Source organism: Musa acuminata, chromosome BXJ3-5 (genome assembly GCF_036884655.1).
Source record: "Musa acuminata AAA Group cultivar baxijiao chromosome BXJ3-5, Cavendish_Baxijiao_AAA, whole genome shotgun sequence".
NCBI lineage: Eukaryota > Viridiplantae > Streptophyta > Magnoliopsida > Zingiberales > Musaceae > Musa > Musa acuminata.
Genome location: NC_088353.1, coordinates 36,692,501 through 36,712,987, shown reverse-complemented (window position 1 = coordinate 36,712,987; position 20,487 = coordinate 36,692,501). Strand labels below are relative to the sequence as shown.

Sequence of the window (20,487 nt, the reverse complement as noted above, 5' to 3'; positions counted from 1 at the left end):
CTACTGCATTCCAGTTTATTCTAATAGCCACAATAGAACTAGATAACAAGTTCCAAACCAGGGAGCTATTTAGTTTTAAATCAAGTCCTATTAAGGAAGAGAGAAACAGTTTCTTTTTAGACAAAAATATATTATATGAAAGACTGCATTCAGAAGCTGGGATTTAAAGAGTATCAGTCTACAAAAGCCTGCAATCAGTCAGCTACAGATTCTGGAAATTTACAGTCGGATAGGTTTAATAACATAAATACAACACTGCGGTAAACACAACTCCAAGTTCTGTCATCACGATATTAACATATCTTAGCCACACAGAAAGGTATACTTACTTTCTTATGGCTGAAAAGGAATGACAGTTGATCATGGTATGAGCTTGTCCATTAGGCACTTGATAGGGAAGTGGTCATTGTCTTGGTTCATGTCTTAAAAGAAGACATCAACAATAGTTTCATTTTCGGATAAGCTGCCATCATAGTTTGTTTTACAGCATTCAGGAAACTGCAATCCAGCCTGCTGACAACCCAACCTTGTAATATGAGGGCATGATCGCAGGTCAACGTACTCCAGGGATTTGCAGAATTTCAACATGGAGCCTACGCCAGAAACTGTGATCTTCATGCAGTTACTCATCTTTAAAACCTTCAGTTGCGACTCAAATCCTCCCATTCCAACTGACTGGAAAGCCAAATCGGTTAGTTTGTCACAGCAACCTATGTCGAGAGCTGCAAGATGTCTACAGTTTGACAGCACAGAGTTCAAGGATGAGTCTGTAATGTTTAAACACCAGTCCATCCTTAAGCTCCTTAGGCTGTCGCAACAAGCAAGCGACAGGGCCTTTATAGATTCATCTGTAACATCGCGGCATCCACCAATTACAAGAGTTTCAAGGTTATGGCAGAAGTGGGCCAAGGAAAATATGGATTCATCACCAACTCTGAAACAGTCCAACAACTTGAGAATCTTCAACGATGATGACGCAACCTCAGCAATTCTTGAGACTCCAATATCACCAATTTTGGTGCATTTACTAATATCTAAAGAGTTAATATATCGACAACCATCAGCAAGAGCTGAGAGCCCAGTGTCTGTTATGTTGTTGCATCCTGCCAATCCTAGATCTTCTAGGCATGAGCAGCTCCTAGACAGTGCTATTAGTAACTCATCTGTTACAGATTTTGATCCAGCTACATGCAACCTTTTCAAAGAGGAACAACCCAAAGCAACAGCCACCAATCCTTTGTCCGTAATTTTTCTACACTGGGAAACATCTAGGGACTGGAGGGATGGAAGGTCATTTCCCAGAGAAATCATCCCAACATCAGTGACACCTTTGGAACAGAAGCCACATAATCCATATTAGACTACTAGAATCTGAAAGTAAAACATTGTATTTTCTCTGATGACAGGAGAGGTGATGGCTGGAACGAGTATAATCTAATGTTATCTCCAACTTGCAAAATTTCATGTCACTAACAACTATAACAAGATACGAGTATGATACTGATACAATTTTAATGTCATAAATATGCTGAAAACAACAGAGAAACAACCGTAATCACAGACATCAAGAATCAGCCTGATGTACCTAAGTATTACCATTTAGGCACACAAAATTCCAACAATAGAAGCTAAAGAAGATTCCAATTACAAGAATTAATTGTAGGATAAGGTACATGCATTTGTAATATATCAAGAAATGAGTTGACATTACTTGCTAAATGAACAATAAATAACTTATGAGAATGTGCAATTGAGTAGATAGAAACAATTAATTGCCCAAGTCATTATAGGCAATCTTTTCCAAGTGTTTTGTGACATTGAAAGACTGAAGTGCATTCTAAAGCTTACAACACGATAAAAAATTAACATTTTTCACATTATAAGATTCCATCTTTATCACCGAAGAGTTGCATCTATCAATCATTCCAGAACACTAAGAAGAGCATATAAACTTAAGAGTGGAACATTCAGATGTCAAACCATCTTAAACCTCATCTAGTAAACAATCATGTTTTTTACAATAATTGACTTTTTTTTACATAAATTATCATAATAAGTTCGTACCACCAACAACAATTACTTAACATCAAGGTCCATTAAGCATAAGTACTATGACCAAGGCTCAAATAAAGAAGAAGCATTTGCCACATCTACAAATTTCCTATAAAATACCAGTATTTGTCGTTTCTCTGCATGTGCATAACCTAAGAATTAGTTGGATCATTACATAACTCCATCAAATCATATCACTGTTATCATTGAATAATCAAAAAAATCTGCACACCTAGTCAAATCTATAGGCTATACATTGTTCTAAACAAAGACGACCCTTTTCAAATAAATAAAGATCTAATTTTAACTAATCAAATTAATTCATGATGTTATAACTGTGACCTCTTTAATTATTATTATTAATTCAGTTGGTGGGGTATAGTTGTCATTTGCACTAAGATTTTATCATGATAGCAATAACATGATTGATTTGCTAGTGTGAGGATGATTACATGGGAATTGAGTAAAAATGACACTATGCATGTGATGTCATTACTTAATTGGCATTCCTCGCTCTTCTTCTTTATGTTGATGGTGGATGGGAGATCAAGGAGTCCATGGGGGTTTCACCAAATGGATTGAGGTAGGCATCCCATCCTCTCTCCTAGTTTAATCTTATTATCATATCTCACATATTGATCTCACAAAATGCATCCCTAAACATTAATCTCACAAATATCATCCATGTTACCAATGTTTATGCTTTCCTCTCAAATCCAAATTTTTTAACATGTATCAATTGATATGCTGCAAAAACTTACTATATATTGGTTTTTGCTCAAAATTTATGCTTCCTGTCAGAGATAGATGGATTTATAAATTATGTTCTACATGTGAAATAGAAATCATATGTCAAACATCTTTTATGGAGTCTTTCTAATCATATTTTTATCATCATTTCATGAAAAATAAGTGTTATTAAACAAACGAAAATGCTATTGTATTCAGGTCCGCTGCCATGTCAATGATCCACATCATCAGCCATGGCATCATTGATCACTGACACACTAGGGTTGATCACTACCACATCAATGTTGATTTGTGTCATGTCAACGGTGATTGTTGACACAATAGGCTACCATGCAGCCCACACAAAATTTGTCATGTTATCACTAACCATTGTCATGTCAACATTGACCTTTGTTATGTCAGTGTGATTGTTGACATGGGAGGCTACATATCAATTTGCATGGAATCTAAGTGGACCAATCTTGAATGATCCATCCCACCACCTAGCTCAAATCAGTGCAATTGGGATAGAGTAAATTGAAACCAGATTAAATGACTTGAACCTGTCCTCTGTTGATTAAACCCATGCCACATTAAATCATGCATCCACATACATATACATATATATAACATATAAATTGGAGTCAAAAGAGACGAATAGCATGTGGCAAGGAATTTAATTTACAAAGTATAGAAATCAATCACGTATGATAGATTTTGTTATGCATTATATATTTAAATTTATTTACTTGCCCTTATAGCATTTATACTTGAGATTTTAGGAGGTCTAAATCACTAGTTCTAGGTTGCTATAGAATTCAATATGACCTAATAATCTCATTCTTGTCATTTAACAATACTTCAAATTTTTTTACATTTTTGGATTTTTTTGTATTTTTATGAATTGTATTTTTCTAAAGTTTTTGTATATTTATTAATTACCTGTACTTTGGTTTAGTTACTGCTCAAAGGCCTACACCAAGGGTAGCCGACTGACTTAGCCAACATAACCAACCCACTGATTGAGCCCGCATAGCCTGCTTGGCTTATGTATAATTAAGTTTGTCAAATCTGGACTAGGTGCATGGCTTGGGTTCAATTAGGATGTGATTGAGTTCGATCGGATGTAATGATTGGGTTCAATCTGGTTGCATGGCTAGGGTTCAAAATCATGATGTGTTTGGGTTCGACCATATATAATGACTGGATTCAAATTAAGTCAATTAAATAAGGTTCAATACTGTTTCAATTTACTCCAGCTCAATTATATTGATTTAGGCTACGTGGTTGGGCTAGACAATTTAAGACTGATCCACCTAGATTTCATGCAAACTGTCATGTAACTTGTTGTATCAACAGTCATACTAACATGACAAAGGTCAATGCTAACAATGACAACAATCAGCAATGATATGACAAATTTTGTATAGACTGCAGTACAGCCTGTTGTGTCTATAATCACCATTGAAATAACACAACTCAATACTGGTATGACAGTGGTCGGTAACGTGCTAGTGATCAACAATGATGTGGTTGATGATGTGGATCGCTGACATGACAACAAACTCGAATTCAACTATTTGTTTATTTAATAACACCTATTTTACAAAAATGATGATAAAAATCCAATAAAAAAAGACTCCACATAGGAAGATTGATACATGATTCCTACTTCGCATGCAGAACATAATATATAAATTCATCTATCCCTAATAGAAAGCATAAATTTCTAGCATAAAGCATGATATAGTGAGTTTTCACATAGTATCAATTGACATATGTTAAAAAAATTGAATTTGAGAGGAAAACATAAACATTGAATATGAGAGGAAAACACAAACATTATAATATGGATAATATTTGTGAGATTAGTTTGAGGATATGAGATGTGATTATGAGATTAAATTAGGGGAGAGAGAGGATGGGACACTTACCTTAATCCTTTCACGATGCCCCCTTCATCTTTCGATGAAACTCCCACAAACTCCTCGACCTTCAGTCCACCGCCGGGGAGACAAGAATGAGAAAAGCGAGGAATCCCAATCAAGCAATGATACCATCTACTTATTCCCTCATGTAACTATCTTCACACCAATAAATTAATCAAGTTGTTGCTATGATAATAAAATCATAGTGCAAATGATAACTATACCCCCAACTGAATTATTAATAATAATGAAAGAGATCATGGTTATAACACACGAGATGAACAAGCAACCATCAAAAAGAAGAATCTCTATAGTGAAAGACCAAAAGATCTCACCTTTACAGTTCTGGAGATCGAGGACACGTAAATTCCGAAATCCAGCGGCAATGACAGCAAGATCTGAGTCGGTAACTCCAGGGTAGAACGACCTCGAGGCGGATTGAGAGAGGTCAAGCTCAAGGAGACCCGGAAACCGGTCGGTCATCCGGCGGAGCATGGCGGGGCCGGCCCGGGCCCGGAGGCGGCGGCGCTCCGAACTCTGAAGGCGGAGCCAGCGCTTACAGACGAGCCCGAACAGGTCCCTCTCATCTTCCTTCTCCAGCCACGCGAACACAGCCCGAAGCTCGTCGTCGGTAAGGGCGTCATTGATGCAGATACTTGCCCCCTCCTCCTTCGGCCGATCCCCGCCATTCAACCTCGCCGGGGCCATATGAGATCGCGAAACAGAGGAGTGGACAGGATTCAATTGGGCGCCCGCACGAAGAGAGGATTAGGATTTCGGTGTGAGGAACCCTAATCGTAGCCGGCCCGGTCGGGCCTCCTCCTCGCGGTTTCTCTTCCCCGGTACGTCTTTTATCTGACGTTGGCGACTGACGCTAAATATAGTCTTTTAATTCATCATCCCATCGGGACACCCACATCATCCAAACCGTCAATCTCACGCCATCTCTATGATTTGGATGGTAAGGCGCAGCTAAGTTAGACGATTATGATCGGTGTAATAATAACGTGGATAATTACGCCACGTTGATTGACGATTCCGTAACTCGGTCGGGTTGGACCCGGTTGACTCATAACTTACTCGGCTGAGTCACACCATTTCCTTTCGGATATAAACGGCAACTCCCTCCAAAGATGCCATCTTCCTGTCGTCGGCTACCCTCCTCTTGGTCCTCGCAGGCCAAGAGATCTCCACGAATTCGTCATTGTTCTCTCCCGAAATAGTACGATTCAAAATTTTTTTACTAATATTATTCTTTATGTTCCTCCGTTCGTGATCGATTGATTTTTTCCTTACAAACCCTAGCTTTCGGTTCTTGATCTCCTTTTTGTCTTTCGAATCTTTATTGAAGTAGTTTGTGACGAGTGGAGTTATCTGATTGCTTGATTAATATACTCATATCAAACATCGGATCAATACAAGCGGAGATTGCGGGGCGGAGAACACGCTGAAGTCAGGGGATGTTACACCGTGCGAGGAATGCGGATACCGCATCCTTTACAAGAAGGCCACATGGAGAAGTATGTGTTGTCTGGTTCCCATTATACTTACTGTTCACTGTGCTCAAAAGTTTTAGTTTGTCGATGGAAGAATTAGTCAAATATTTTATCATTTAGCTGACATTTGAACACCCTGGAACTGGAAATTGGCCGCCTAGTAATTGAGATTAGGAGTGCTTAAGATCGAGTAGATGCTCCAGTAGGTCCAAGGGATTAGTGGTGCATGACGAGGTAGAAGAAGATCTGAGAAAACATTTCTTGAAACTATAATGGCTTTTAGTTTGTCTAGCAATGTTGCCTTCAGCAGAGCTCAATGGTAGGAAAGGACCCATGCTACCAAGTCAAAATGTTTCGAGTCTTGTCGCTTGTTGTGTTAGTGTTGCAATGCTCCTAGCTGAGTATATTTCTCCATGAAGTTATCACATATGTATGCTCCAGTAGGTCCAAGGGATTAGTGGTAGAAGAAGATCTGAGAAAACATATATTGAAACGATAATGGCTTTTAGTTTGTCTAGTAATGTCACCTCCAGAAGAGCTCAATGGTAGGAAAGGACCCATGCAACCGAGTCAAAATACTTTGAATCTTATGGTTTGTTGTTTTAGTGTTGCAATGCTCCTCTATGTCTATATTCCTCCATGAAGTTATCGCATATGTATTCACTATTAGCCCGATAGTTGTTGCCAATTAGACATGTTTGATCGATGAATTGGAAATTATCCAATCCTGGAGGAGTTGTTTCTTCATCCTTGGGTCATCAGTGTTAATTAATTATCTCGACTAACACATCTTTGTTACTTCCTACGTCAGCTAAATTAGGATCTTACTGATGATATTAGGATGTTAAACTTTTTACCGAATGGTTTGTTATTTCTTCACTAGATGATGAATTTTTGAGTTGCTATATGCTAAAATAGATTTTCATGTCTATTTAATATCCTTGTAAACTAAAGCCTTTTGCTATTTCTGGTCATAGAAATTTTCGTTCCACGAACCAGTGTTGCAAAATGTTGTTGAGTTGGTGTAGACTCCCAAGATTTTAGTTCTTTTTGAGGCCTGATAAATAAGTACCTTAGTCCAATATGACTGAGATTTATTTTTCTTTTTTGAGTCAGATAAGTAATATGTTGAATAAAATCTTAATTGAATTTCCATATTATGTAGTATGTTCATACAGTGTTGCAACCTCAACCTCTTTGTTTCATGCTGATAATAAATATATGGTTCAAGTACAAAATATGACATGTAGCTATTTTTCCAATCTGCTATATGGGCTTGTGATGCTTGTTAATATAATTGCTGGTATGGCTTCACTCCTCAGTCAAACAAATGCTAACATGTTCCAATAAATATACCATGACTCTTTGACTTCTTTAAATATTTCTGTAGCATCACCAATGAGAAACTTTATTAGATTTCAATTGCATGAATCTATTTTATTAAACGGTGGATTACATTCGATATGGTTGATCTTAAACAATTGGCACATTATGATTCATTACGATTGTTATGATTCGTGACACCATGATTAAAGAAGTAGTTTATTGCTTTCTTTTTCGTCTATTGGATGAGCATAATTAGGTAGTCTGAAACACCCCACTGTTACATCAAGTTCCATGATCATCCACCCAAACAGCCTTTACCACATTGTTTTGAGCTCTGATGAGCAGAGTAATGGATGTATCATGCAATTAATGTAATCTAGTTTATATTATGCTTTAGAAAGCAAAAAAAGAGAACTTATGCTGCCTCAGAGATAAGCTATTTCTTGAAGTTATACAATCATTGATGGCACAAGAACATTCATCGCACTTTAAGATGGCAACATGAGCTTGAGAAGTCTCTCCAACAAATTTCTTACTTTGATCATTATCTTATTTGTCATTTACAGGCCTCTCTTCTTGACTTCCGAGTCCTTCGTTCAATCTAGTATAAGCTTCAAGGACTTTTTCAATACGCGCTTCATGTTGACTCGAGGTGACATGATGACCAGGATCCAACAACTCGTTCGACCTATAGCTTCTTCATTGACCAAGGCTTCAAAGTCTTCTTTCACGAAGTTGGCATTTGATTTCCATGGCACCCACTCTCGTAGTTAACAATGTCTTCGTTTACGCGTTGGAACAGCAGGATTTGTTGGTCATCGTCAATGGATTCCATTCATCGAGTAAGATGCTTACTTGCAGGTGACCTACTAAAAGCCAACGGAAGCAAAAGGCTGCAAGAAGAAAACACTAGTCTTTTTTTGCAGTCAATTCAACTCCGAAGAAAAAGAAGAACATGATTCAGCAAGCAGGAAGGACAAAGTTGATGAGGTCGTGCATCGAGTAAGCTGCTTACATGCAGTAAGAGGAATCATGGAGTCTTATTTCAGTTCATATCTGAAGAAGGATATATCTGATGAGGTCACGCATCGATTCATATGCTTAGTTGCAGATGAGCTACATATTGTGACCCATCTCCCTTGAGAGAGTTGACTAATTCAGCAGCTAACACCACCTACTCCAACTTTTAATTAGCCCATGTGATATCATGAATGCAGAAGATCTGATATATGTTCCAGAGTCAACGCTATAAATTGCATGGAATCATTTTGGATAATGTCAATGCAGTTTTACCATATGGAAGATGTGGTAACCTCGCCAAAACTCTTTGGAACAGCAAGAAACATTCTGAGCCCAACTGAGTTTATTGTTCTTTGCTAACGAGTGTTACAAGGAGAAGGATCACACAGTGAAGACTTGCAGCTTCTTCTTTACACCATGATGATCTCATGTACATGAAGCCATATATGTACACACAACATGGACACCACCACTGCGACTGTGTTACCAGTTCACGAATGAATCGAGAAGAGAAACGTAAGCTAAGTGGGAGATCGACTGCTAGGAAGACCAAGGAAGCATCGCCAAGCGTTGGCGTTGCTGCGGGTACTCCTCATGCGGCTGGAGCCGGAGGCTGTCGTGGTGCTTCTTGATGAACGCCTCCGCTCGCTGGAACAGCTCGTCGTGGTGGACCACGAGCACTTCCCTTCTCCTCCACCCCATGTCCTCCTCTTTCACCACCAACGGTGCAGCCTCCTCACGGTGGTATTGCTGTCTAGGCTCCACCATCTCCTTTGTGACCTCCGGCGGCAACGGCTCGGGTTCACGCGAACCAGCTCGAGAAGGAAAGGAGGTGAAGTAGTCGGCGGAAGGGACGTCACCCCACGTCTCCGGCGAGTCAGCAGCAAGAGGACGAAGTAAAGATAACTCAAGAGACTCGTCGGCGTCGCCGGTGCTGGAGAGCTTCCAGATGAAGAAGACGATGAACTGGGAGATGATCCAGAGGTGGCGCAGGGAGAGGAAGAAATCCAGAAAGCAAGGGAGCAAGAGATCCGCGACAAGCGTGGCCGAAGCCACGCCGAGAAGGATGAAGCTTAACTTACCGATCCAATGGATCATCTCCTATCCCTTCCTTCCTTCCTTCTCCCTCTACTTCGAGACTGTAAGCAAGGGGTGTTTACTTATAGGTGGTCTTGTGAAGTTTGCCTCTCATATTCTTTAATGTACACACTGCGGTGATTAGGTTATTTGACTTGACCATTAAGTCTACGCCAATGTCCATAAAAAATCTTAGGCTCAAACTAGAACAAAAATCCTATTTTTAAAGGACAGGAAAAAGTTGAAGGATGACAACATTCTTTTCCTTGTAATTTGAATGTTGCAACTTCCATTAAGAAATCCCCATTATTAAAGAGCAATTAAATTGGAATATCATGGTAGCATGATTATGGGAAAATTGACATAATATGGCTATTACAACTATAGTAAATCTTCACAAATTTGTACTGCATTCTATGTATTGATATACCACAATGTCTGTATATGGTGTCCAACCTTTGTGCATATACATAGGAATTGAAGTCTTTTTTCCTATGTATACCATCAAAGAATTCCTTAATTCAGTGGCTGCTGTGGTGTACAAGTTACAACTATTTGTCTGTCTCGACAATTTCTATACAATGATATATATATATATATATATATATATATATATATATATATATATATATATATATATATATATATATATATGTATATATTATTCTGTGTGCGCACAAAGTCAACAGCATGTCTGCTGAGAGCTGAGAAATATTAAAGGAAAAGAACATGAAGAACTGTGGAGACAAAGGTTGTCCATTGGCTTGCTTACCCAGTCCAAGCTTTGAGAGGATGAGTGGATGCTTCCTAATATTGAATCTACAATGTCTACCATAAAAATAGTCATCCTAATCATGTTTGGCTCATAGCAGTCTGTTCTTATCTCTATCACTTTGTTCACCATCTCCAAATGTACTCCTAATTTATGGATCTGTTACTTCCTATTGTATAATTCTTTTAGAGATTGATTCCTATTTTATTGATCAATTTGACAACTATATAATAGTGTGTCACCTAATCATTTATAAACATGATTTCTGCTAGTTTATACCCTTCTATTAGCTCTAATAAAAGAGATAAAAATTCATGACAAATAAGTCAAAAAGCTCATTATTAATATTAATATTAATATTATTATTATTATTATTATTATTATTATTATTATTATTATTATTATTATTATTATTATTACTAGAATAAAAGAATGATACATAGCATAATTTATTCATTTTTTATTTACACATGTAATTTATTCAAGCACAAGAGAAGATATTTGGACTTTCCAAGCTATCAGTTAAAAAATGTTGCCCTTTCTTCTTTATTTTAATGAATAATTTTGAGAAATTTTTTTGGTTTTTTATAGAAATATGACTTTAAATCTAACGGAGGAAAAAGGGAGAGATGAAAAGAAGAAATAGTATTCTTTCTCGGTTCTTTTCTTGAGCTATTAATTAATGTATTTAAATTTTAGGATTTTATTTACTCTATTGGTAGTACTATTTCTTTCATCACATGGATTGTCTATTAAATGTTGTAGGAATTAATATCTTTCAAATGTGAATAATGATGGAGATATATTCGTTTCTATCCATAAATTTTACGATCTGCATACCAAATGAGTTCTAGCCGTATCCAAATATCATAATCTTCTTAAATACATTTAAAAACATATAACATTTTTATTAAGAATTAATTTTTTCTAATCTGTTTTCTTTTTTTGATACAATATGTGGATCCAATATAATAAGTCTAACATATTAAAAAAAACCACATTTTTCAGAAAAAAAGTATAATCTAAAAAAATAAAGCTTTAATACATTAAAATAAATACTTTTCTGAATCAATAGGATTATTAACAAAGCTTCCACTTGATAAAGTGTTTATTTTTCTATCCGTCTCGATTAAATAGTCGGGTATATCTTAGAAAATGTAATCTTATCATATATTATAAAATGATAATGATAGAATATATATATATATATATATGTATATATATATATATATGTATATATATATATATGTATATATATGTATATATACATATATACATATGTATATATACATATATACATATATATATATATACATACATATATACATATATACATATATATATACATACATATATACATATATATATATATACATACATATATACATATATATATATATATATATATAGTGTAATAATGTTTGAGTTTTAACCCCATGATCTCTTTCTTCCTTGGACTAATTATATATTACCTCATGTAATTAGTTATTTTTAGTACGATCTTTATACTTTTAAGAATTATATTATGATTTATATATTTATGAAAGTAAAATATTTAATCTCGTTTCTTTTCGCACTTTACTATCGTCAACAAATTAAGTTAGGTAGATATCTCATTTGACCAAAAATGGGTTTACCTTTCATCGTATAAGCGATTTGGTTAGTGAAAATATAAAATATTACACTATTTTTGAATATAATAAAAATAAATATAATTTAAGTTTTTTTTTTAAGAATTCAAAAAATATAAAATGATTATTTGATCCTAAACAATTCGTCTCCAAGTGGTTAATATCTAAATCCAATTTAAGTTGATCTGTAAGCAATATATTGGAACAGCGAATCCTACACGTGTACGTTCGTCCCCGCTGCTTGCACAGTTCAACAAGGGGATGCTTACGTCAACTGATGATAAAGCGGGACCCATCTGGATGAGCAGGGTGTCTATTCTTTGTCTTGATCAATACTAATTCAGGTAGGAAGTGGGTATTATTGTCAGGTTTCAAGATTATTTTCGATAAACTCTTATTTCTTGGCCCACAAAGCTTCGAAATCTCTCTCTCGTCGCTGCGAAGAGATGTCCTCCGCTGGGGCCACCGGTTCCTCCTCCGCCGCCGCCCCCGTCACCGCAGAGAAGCGCTACTTATGCCACCAATGCAATCGGACCTTCACCGCCGCTGGCACCAGGCTCGCCTGCGCCCATTGCCACGGCGATTTCGTCGAGGAGTTCGACCTCCCCGACCGGAACCCTAACCCTGCCCCCCACCCCGGTCGTTACTTCCGATCCTCCTTCGACGATGTGGATGCATTACCCGCATTCCCTTCTCTCTTGTCCGCCTTCGTCGACTTGGCCGCCGCCGCTGCCGCTGCCGCGGTCAACGTCGAGAACCCGTCGGTCGACGCCAGTGCCGACCCTCTGAGCTCCTTTTCTGCCCCCTCCCTCCGAGATCTCGTCCAGGCCGTCTCCTTCGGCGGCGCTGCCGGATCTGGCGGCAGGGGACGCCACTTCATGGGGAACATCGGCGACTACTTCGTCGGGCCGGGACTCGACCAGCTGATCCAGCGGCTGTCCGAGAATGATCCCAACCAGTACGGCACGCCTCCGGCGTCGAAGGCTGCCGTAGAGTCCCTTCCCGACGTCAAGATCACGGAGGGCTTATTGGCATCGGACGAGGCCCAGTGTTCGGTTTGCATGGACCTGTTTGAGATGGACGCAGTTGCAAAGCAGATGCCGTGCAACCACGTCTACCACAAGGAGTGCATCCTCCCATGGCTCGGGCTCCACAACTCGTGCCCTGTTTGTCGATATGAATTGCCAACTGACGACCCAGATTACGAGCGTCATAGGACGCCTCGATCCAATGCAGTGAATCCAGGTGGTGGTTTGACCACGGGGGCTGTGGCTGGAGAAGTAGACGGCAATTTGCCGGTGAGAACTTCAGAGAGGAGTTCTGATGACCATGGTTATCCTGCGTCGGGGACCCACTAATTCTGGAAGTATGGTTCTTTTATATTTATGGTATTCTTGTTTGATTCTTCTTTGATCTCTGAGCATATTTGTCAAATTATCCTTGTCAGTACTGGATACTGTTTATCACATTAATCTGCAAACTTTGCAGAGTATGTCAGAAGAAGTTAGGATGGTAGTTTTTATAGATTAATTATGAAATTTGTCTTCCTTGTCTATTTAGAAGTTTTAAGCTCTCAGTACTAGATTGCTGATACAAACTTTATGCAACTTAGTGCATAGCACATTCGTATGTGTTTTTTGTTATTCTCTTTCAAGTCCTATTGGAACATCTGCAAGGACTGGAGTTTCTTGTATAGATCTTGTTCAAACTAATACTAATTGTTATTTGTTTTGCCCAGTTAAGCCATCTTTTGCAATCATAATTTGGTCTAATAACCCTATAGTTCTAACTTAATTGTCCATTAACAGTATTCTGTTTTAGATAGGGAACATTTCGTGTAGGGTCATGTTGATCTTGAGGACAATCATGTGCTTAACTTGATTATGTCATTTAGGGGCATGTTTGCCTCAAGGTGAATCACATGATCTGGAAATAGAATTATTTGTTCTGCTGCTTGGACAAGTAATGACTTCATGTGAGGAAAAAATATCCTTTTTTTTCTTTTGGAGATTAGGTTTGATTCTTTTTAGCTGGAACTGATTTGGTCATTTATACTGTTATCTATTTCGAAGTGACATCTTGGGATGACATCTTAATATTGTCTGCTCTAAGACAGGTATATTAGCTTGTCTGGTGGTCTCTTTTGCAATTAAGATGGTCACTTAGGAGCAGGTTGGTTCAATAGAGTGGATGCAATAAAACAAAAACGATCCACTTCTTGCAAGCCTGTATAGTTTCTCTCTTTAGGTTTGTTATGGCTAAAAAGGTGCTTGTGGGTGAAACCAACCATTTGTTTGCAAGCTGTGGGCATTGTGTGAACATTATTTATGCCTAAGTGATAGATACATGTATTTATGTACTTCCAAGGTGTTCGGACTTTCTCTGGAAAGTTGTGGGTGAAGGTTAAGGTGTCATGAATTATGTGTACAAAAAGTCTAGGGTTTCTGCATTTGTGCCACAGATCGCTTGACGTGAGCATCGAGGTTTGTTTTGAACTTTTGAAGGATATGACTTTTGAGGTTTGGTTTTAAGGATGGTGCATTTCGTTACCCCGTGAGCTTTTGCTTGTGTTCCTATTCTCATTTTCTCTGTACATGTTGCTTATGCAGGCTCATCTGAGAATGTTGTCGATTGTGCTTGTTTATGTTTCCACAACTTCTTTGAAGGTGTGTTTGAGTTTGTGCAGTTGAGCAGATTTATCAATCTATTTGCTTGGGTAGGTGTCTGACGTGCTACTGCTCCACAATTGTGAATTTTTTGGCCTTTAAAAAAAAGTTCCAAGCATCTTGAATATATTTGCGTGTGTATGGATAATTTTTCTAACATGATTTATTGAGAGTTGGTCACTTCTGGTTAGAATTGGATTATGTCAGGTTATTAGTAGGATAATGTTTAATATACACTTGGATAGCTCAGACACATTAGACCATATGACATTTCTTTTTCTACTAGGTCATAAATGAGCTGGAAAATTAAGCCATGGTAACATATTGTCATACAGGTTCTAGCAATTCTGTGTATATATGCAAGAGATACATTATAAAGCTAACATAAATGCATAGTGTAAAAAGTAAAAACATTACATTTTGCTGCAATGTTGTAATAAATTTTATTGAATTGAGATGGCAAAGAATTGAGATGTATGCTCATTTTTCTTTGTTGTAGGTTGCCACATAGTTCAGAGTCTTTAGACCCTTAAATTTTGTGACATCTTTTGCTTATACTTACTAGGGAATACTGTGCCTATCAGCACATGTTGGCACTGGCTGAAATGTCCTGTGCTAGAAAGATATCGAAAAGTAGCACATTGGCATGTACCAAAGCTGCTGACTGCTGATGTATCTCTAGTTTGGTTTTTCGTTTGTGCTGGTCAAAACACGAACATGCCAAATGGCATGTCATGTAGTTTGATTTTTCATTTGTGCTGGTCGACAAAGGAACATGCCAAATGGCATGTCATGCACTTATCCTGTTTATGCGGGTTTAGCACTTCCTGATGCCATGAAATGGGAATTCTTGTATCTGACTATCTGAAATGGACATTGCAATTTTGTTTTGTAGCATGGTCTCACATAAATTCCAGCAATTATCTACTGCTTTATCTGTGAGGAATGCATTACAATATGATCTTGAATGATTGTCGACGAAAGATTCATTTGGCTTCTAGTTAGATATTCACTTCTTTTGTTGTGAATTGTACTGAAGATGTATTCTTGTTTTGCTTTTACTAGTAGATGATGGTTTTTTACCCCTTTTGATAGCATCTTCTGAAACAAGAAGGAATTCTAAACAGTAAGATTGTTTTCATTAACATGATGCTTTCCTTGTAATATAAGGTGCATTATTTTGTGACCAATACCAATCAGCAGGATTGAATGTTTATTTTACAGAAGTTGTTTGCCCTCTAATAATTTGAGTCAACAAGACTCAACTTCCTTTGACATGACTCTATATTGCTCGAATGCTTCATATGTAGTGTGGATGTAGGAGAATATTGCTCTGAAGGTAAGTAGATGGTTATATTACTTGGCTAGTGTGTTGTTGTGGTGGAAAAATGACAATGATTTGAGTTTATCATGGCTGTAAGCTGATTGATGATTGGATTGATTTGTAAAATTGGTTCAGCGGAATAACTGGCCTTTTAGGAATTAAAACATATTGGGTTGTGGGAAAACTATCTCTCTATTCTTTAAATATTTATAATCGATCGATATGTCGGATACCAAGCATAAACTTAAATTTGTAATTAGTGATTTAAAAAGCACTAGATGTCAAAAGGCATGAAGGTCTCAAAACACCTAAGGTGCTCACCCGAGCGAAACGAGGTGTTCTAAAATATTAAAATATAAAAATATTTTTTAAATATTTTTAAAATTAAAAATATTAAACTTTTTAATATTTTAAAATATTCTCTACTGTTAATAGTAGAGTGTGAGAAGAAGACCGAGGTGAGAAGCTGAGTCACGATGAGAACTGAATCGCAGAAAAGAGGCTATTGTTTGAGAGCAGCGGGCGGTAGCGAAGACCAGCGGCAGCAACAACAGGTGGTAGCGGAGAGCAGCGACAATGGTAGCGGAGACCAGCGACAACTGCAGCGGGCGACGACAGAGCAATGGCAGTAGCAGTAGTAGTAGAGAGAGGCAGCGACAGTAGTAGCGGAGAGCAACGACAGTGGCAATGGTAGCGGAGAGAGGTAGTGGTAGTGGCAACGGTAATGGTAGCAACAGCAGAAAGGAAATGTTGGTGGCGGAATCGCAAGTAGGGTTGGTGTTAGGGGAAGTCGCAAGGGGGAGGCTGCGAACCAACTAACGCAAATGCGATCGAACTATACCTAAAAAGCTTGTTCGGTCGTCTGGTTTAAATCGGGTGCTCGCCCGAAGCGACCGACGCTTTCGGGCGAGTGCCAAAGTAGCGCCTTTTTGAAGCGTACCGCCTAGACATTAAACAAGGCGCTCGGGTCTCACCTCGCACCTTGCCCGAGCGCCTTTTGAAATCACGGTTTGTAATCACATATATTCAAAACAGATAGATATACAAACTAATATATATCACAGATAAAGATCCGAACTGGTAATTAGGCAATTACAGAAGTGAAGAACATGTGAAACTAGGATAACATGAGATAATCAAGAAACTGATTCAAATTTATCAATCATATTTCACAGTCAAGAATGATTCTAGTGCAAATGTGAACAACAAAAGAAGCATGAGAAGAAATATACATAAAAAATAATCAAATAACAAAATTTTGGGTTATATTCGCATATGGTTGGAGCTCAACTCATCCATCTGGTATATTTTGGATATTAGGATGCATATCAAAGTAGCCATCCACTGGGATTTGGAAACAGATTCTAATGAATATTATCTGACCTGTGCTTTTACTTTGTAGTTAACATGTAGTCATTGATTGGAGTGTTTACTGTCTCATCCTATTACTTTTAAGGGCATATTACGATAATTTGTTTGGATCAGGATCTCTTTTGTGGCTTGTCTCAAATGCGGAGTTGTCAGATTAGATTTAATTCTGAAGTAAATGATGTGAAATAACAATATATTAAGACTGAGATTTGGCTTCAAGAACTTGAAGCTTGTTCCAAGGCTGTTGTTGTTAACACGATAGTTGTTTCTGCAACAGGAGTTTAAATAAGCTGTTAATGTTATGATACAATTAAGATCTTCCTGAACGACAGCTAGTATTGCTTTCTTACTTCCCGACCCTAGTCCTATGTGAACTACTTATTTTGTCACCACCTTTTGTTCCCTTTCTTAAAAGTAGCACAAGGTGATGATATCTGGCAACCTTTGGAAATTATTCTGTTATGTTGATGTTCTTATCTTTGCAATGCTCATATCCATTCAGTTCATTGTTAAGAGATATACTCTTCTGTCACTTTATTGGTTTAGTGGAAAAGTAACCTATGCATACAGAACTTGTTTTTGCTTTAGTTGTTTTCTCAAAGATTTTGGATTCTAGGCAAGTATTTATGAAGTATGTGTGTTCTTTAATTTTAGTTTAATTGTTTCGTTTCACCACCAGTGTCCTCAGATATTAAAACTGAATCCTTTTATTTTGGCTCCGGCAAATGATGGGCGGATAGGTGGTCAAATTTTTTGTAGGCGACCATCCAGCCAACATATAGTTTCAGTCATTTGTTTCTGTTCTAACTCCATGATTGTTCTTCTACACATGTAGGATGATGACCTTCTTGGTACATTTGGACTGCTCAGAAAATATTGGTCAAAGCGTGCCAATTTCCACTGATGAAAGGATCATAATTATCCAAAACAATCTTTTATCTGGCAAAGGTTTCATGTTTATTTTTTCCTAGGTACTGCAGAACAGGGGCTGCTAAAAACAATTTTTGCTTGGGAATTAAAGCAGGATAGTGATGACTTGTGCTTTTTTAAAGCCAATCCATTGCCCTTGCGTTGTATACTTCTGCTGCTTTATTTTTCAGTTCAATCGCAATGGTGTCTATTTTGTATAATATTCAGGTATTCTTTTATTATCTTGGGTCAATCTTTTTCTCACATGACATCAATCAACTCGACCATATCGGAGTCTACTTTTGAGGCAAAAAAATTCTGGTATTTTAACTGAGTGGAATCATATCAAAGTGTCGGTAATAAAATTCATGAGCATCACATGAATCATATATGTAAAGACACTAAATCAATCTTATATAAGATTATGTGGTACATGCATCAATATATATATATATATATATATATATATATATATATATATATATATATATATATATATATATATATATCTAATGTATGAGAATTTTTGAAAAAGTTCAGAGAGCATTCCCACTTTAAACATCATAGAAGGTTATCAGTTACGTGAAAAAATTATTTTACCACTACCTCTATCACACCCGCTATCACCTTCGCCTTGCACTACCCTTGTGTCACCTTTGCTCCCCTTTATGGACTTTGTCAGACTCATCCTTGCTCGTCTCGCCCTTGTGCGAGGAAGGAGGAGGTATAGAGGCAACGACAGTGTTCGTGGAGGTAGTGGTGGGTCTTGCTATGCTTGCCCCCTCGTTTGAGGAGCCATCCTTGCTCGTCTCACCTTCCTCCTTCGCACGAGGTCTGCAGGAAAAGGATGATGATAAAAAATATTCCAATACCGATTATAATCTATAATCCGTCAGTTCCGATACCGATTATAATCCGTCAGTTGGTTGTCATCGAGGAGCTGATGTGGAGAATGAAAGTCAGGTTATCCCTACTCAGTAGCCATGTGGGAAGAGCAATAGCCTGTCAGGCTCCATGGATAATAGTCCATGGGAGGTCGTTCGAATTGATCTGGTCAACCATCTCGAGCGTGGTCCCCGGACGATCGCTCAAATATGCTCCCCTTCGATCGGCCTTCATGGACAACAACCAATAGATGGTCGTTCGACCCTATCGACCACATGGGCAAAACACCAATGAAGGGCATTGCGACGGTTACGATCGATCCCCTCAATTACCCAAGTATAAAAGTCAATCCCTAGCGCCTACTCAGAGGTTGGATCTCTCTCACTGAAAATACTCTACACCTACATAACTTTTGACCACTAACTTGTGTGTCAGAGAGATCTGGGTTAAGAAATCCCCTCAAACGTTGACCTTTGTGTAAAACCCTTGACACCTCGGCGCCACGTTAATTGCCTCATCACCTAGCCTTGGGACCACCTTAGGTATATGAAGACTCCTCTAAAGCCACCTCTGACACCTCGGCGCCGTGTTAATTGCCTCATCAGACCGCGACGAGTGTTGCTTGGACAACTCTGTGCCTTTGGGTCAAGACCGAGCGATGTCGACTCTCGATCGATAGCATCAAGACTACAATATTTTGGTACTAGAAAAAGGGTCGAGAAGGTCAGCCATATACAAGGCCATGAAGGGTAAGGTTTTATCCTTGTATAAGTTTCGCATCGACAGCGACCTCACCATCTTCTTCTGTTAACGTGCCTCGGGATCTTGACCCCCTCAGGAGCCAACGAAGAGCATCTCATTCCTCGAGCGAAACCCTCGAGCATGGAGCCTTTGCCTCTTGTAGGAGCCGGTGGAGAGTAGGTTGATCCTCGAGCCAAACCTTCAATAACCTTCCCCTTTTTGGCACTTGAGGCCTTCCATGCTAGTACCTTTTGCTTCTTCTTGGGCCACCCAGCATCATTGCGACCCAACTGAGGTGGGTCAAATGGCTTCGCAAATAACTCTCACTAGACCACTAGAACAACTAAGGCTCCACAACACCTAACACGAAGCTCAACCCTTTCAAGTGCTAGTCATAGGTGCTCTACAAGCCAATCATGTGAGTGATGGCACGTGTGACATGACACGCAGTTTTTTTATTTATTATTATGGTATTTTCTTACTTTATATTCCTTAATGCATAAATATATTGTGATGTCCACAGATCTGTGCAATAGAAATCGAATCGTGATGAGATCACG

At 38.2% G+C, this 20,487-nt stretch overlaps 2 protein-coding genes and 1 long non-coding RNA gene across 3 annotated transcripts; 2 read left to right on the top strand and 1 right to left on the bottom strand.

The window, feature by feature from the left end:
- Positions 1–131: 131 nt before the first annotated feature.
- LOC135638864 (uncharacterized) lies at positions 132–5,563 on the bottom strand. Its single transcript, XM_065152371.1, has 2 exons — positions 5,045–5,563; positions 132–1,328 (listed from the first exon to the last, which is right to left on the bottom strand). Exons 1-2 carry the CDS (start codon positions 5,415–5,417, stop codon positions 424–426), a joined length of 1,278 nt encoding a protein of 425 aa, XP_065008443.1. The 5' UTR covers positions 5,418–5,563; the 3' UTR covers positions 132–423.
- A 261-nt stretch (positions 5,564–5,824) lies between these two features.
- Positions 5,825–8,759, top strand: LOC135638865 (uncharacterized). Its single transcript, XR_010496770.1, has 3 exons — positions 5,825–5,931; positions 6,064–6,229; positions 8,098–8,759. It is a non-coding gene; the product is annotated as an uncharacterized LOC135638865 (long non-coding RNA).
- Positions 8,760–12,428: 3,669 nt separating this feature from the next.
- Positions 12,429–18,540, top strand: LOC103985761 (E3 ubiquitin-protein ligase RING1-like). The gene is made up of 2 exons (XM_009403577.3): positions 12,429–13,397; positions 18,228–18,540. Exon 1 carries the CDS (start codon positions 12,478–12,480, stop codon positions 13,387–13,389), a length of 912 nt encoding a protein of 303 aa, XP_009401852.2. The 5' UTR covers positions 12,429–12,477; the 3' UTR covers positions 13,390–13,397; positions 18,228–18,540.
- The last annotated feature ends 1,947 nt before the right edge of the window (positions 18,541–20,487 follow it).

What these genes read in the sequence shown, in the direction of transcription:
- LOC135638864 (XM_065152371.1), bottom strand. Translation starts at nt 5,417, where the DNA reads ATGGCCCCGGCGAGGTTGAATGGCGGGGATCGGCCGAAGGAGGAGGGG. An exon ending in CGATCTCCAGAACTGTAAAG is followed by an intron (nt 1,329 to 5,044) that starts GTGAGATCTTTT and finishes TCTGTTCCAAAG; the next exon opens with GTGTCACTGATGTTGGGATG.
- LOC103985761 (XM_009403577.3), top strand. Translation starts at nt 12,478, where the DNA reads ATGTCCTCCGCTGGGGCCACCGGTTCCTCCTCCGCCGCCGCCCCCGTC.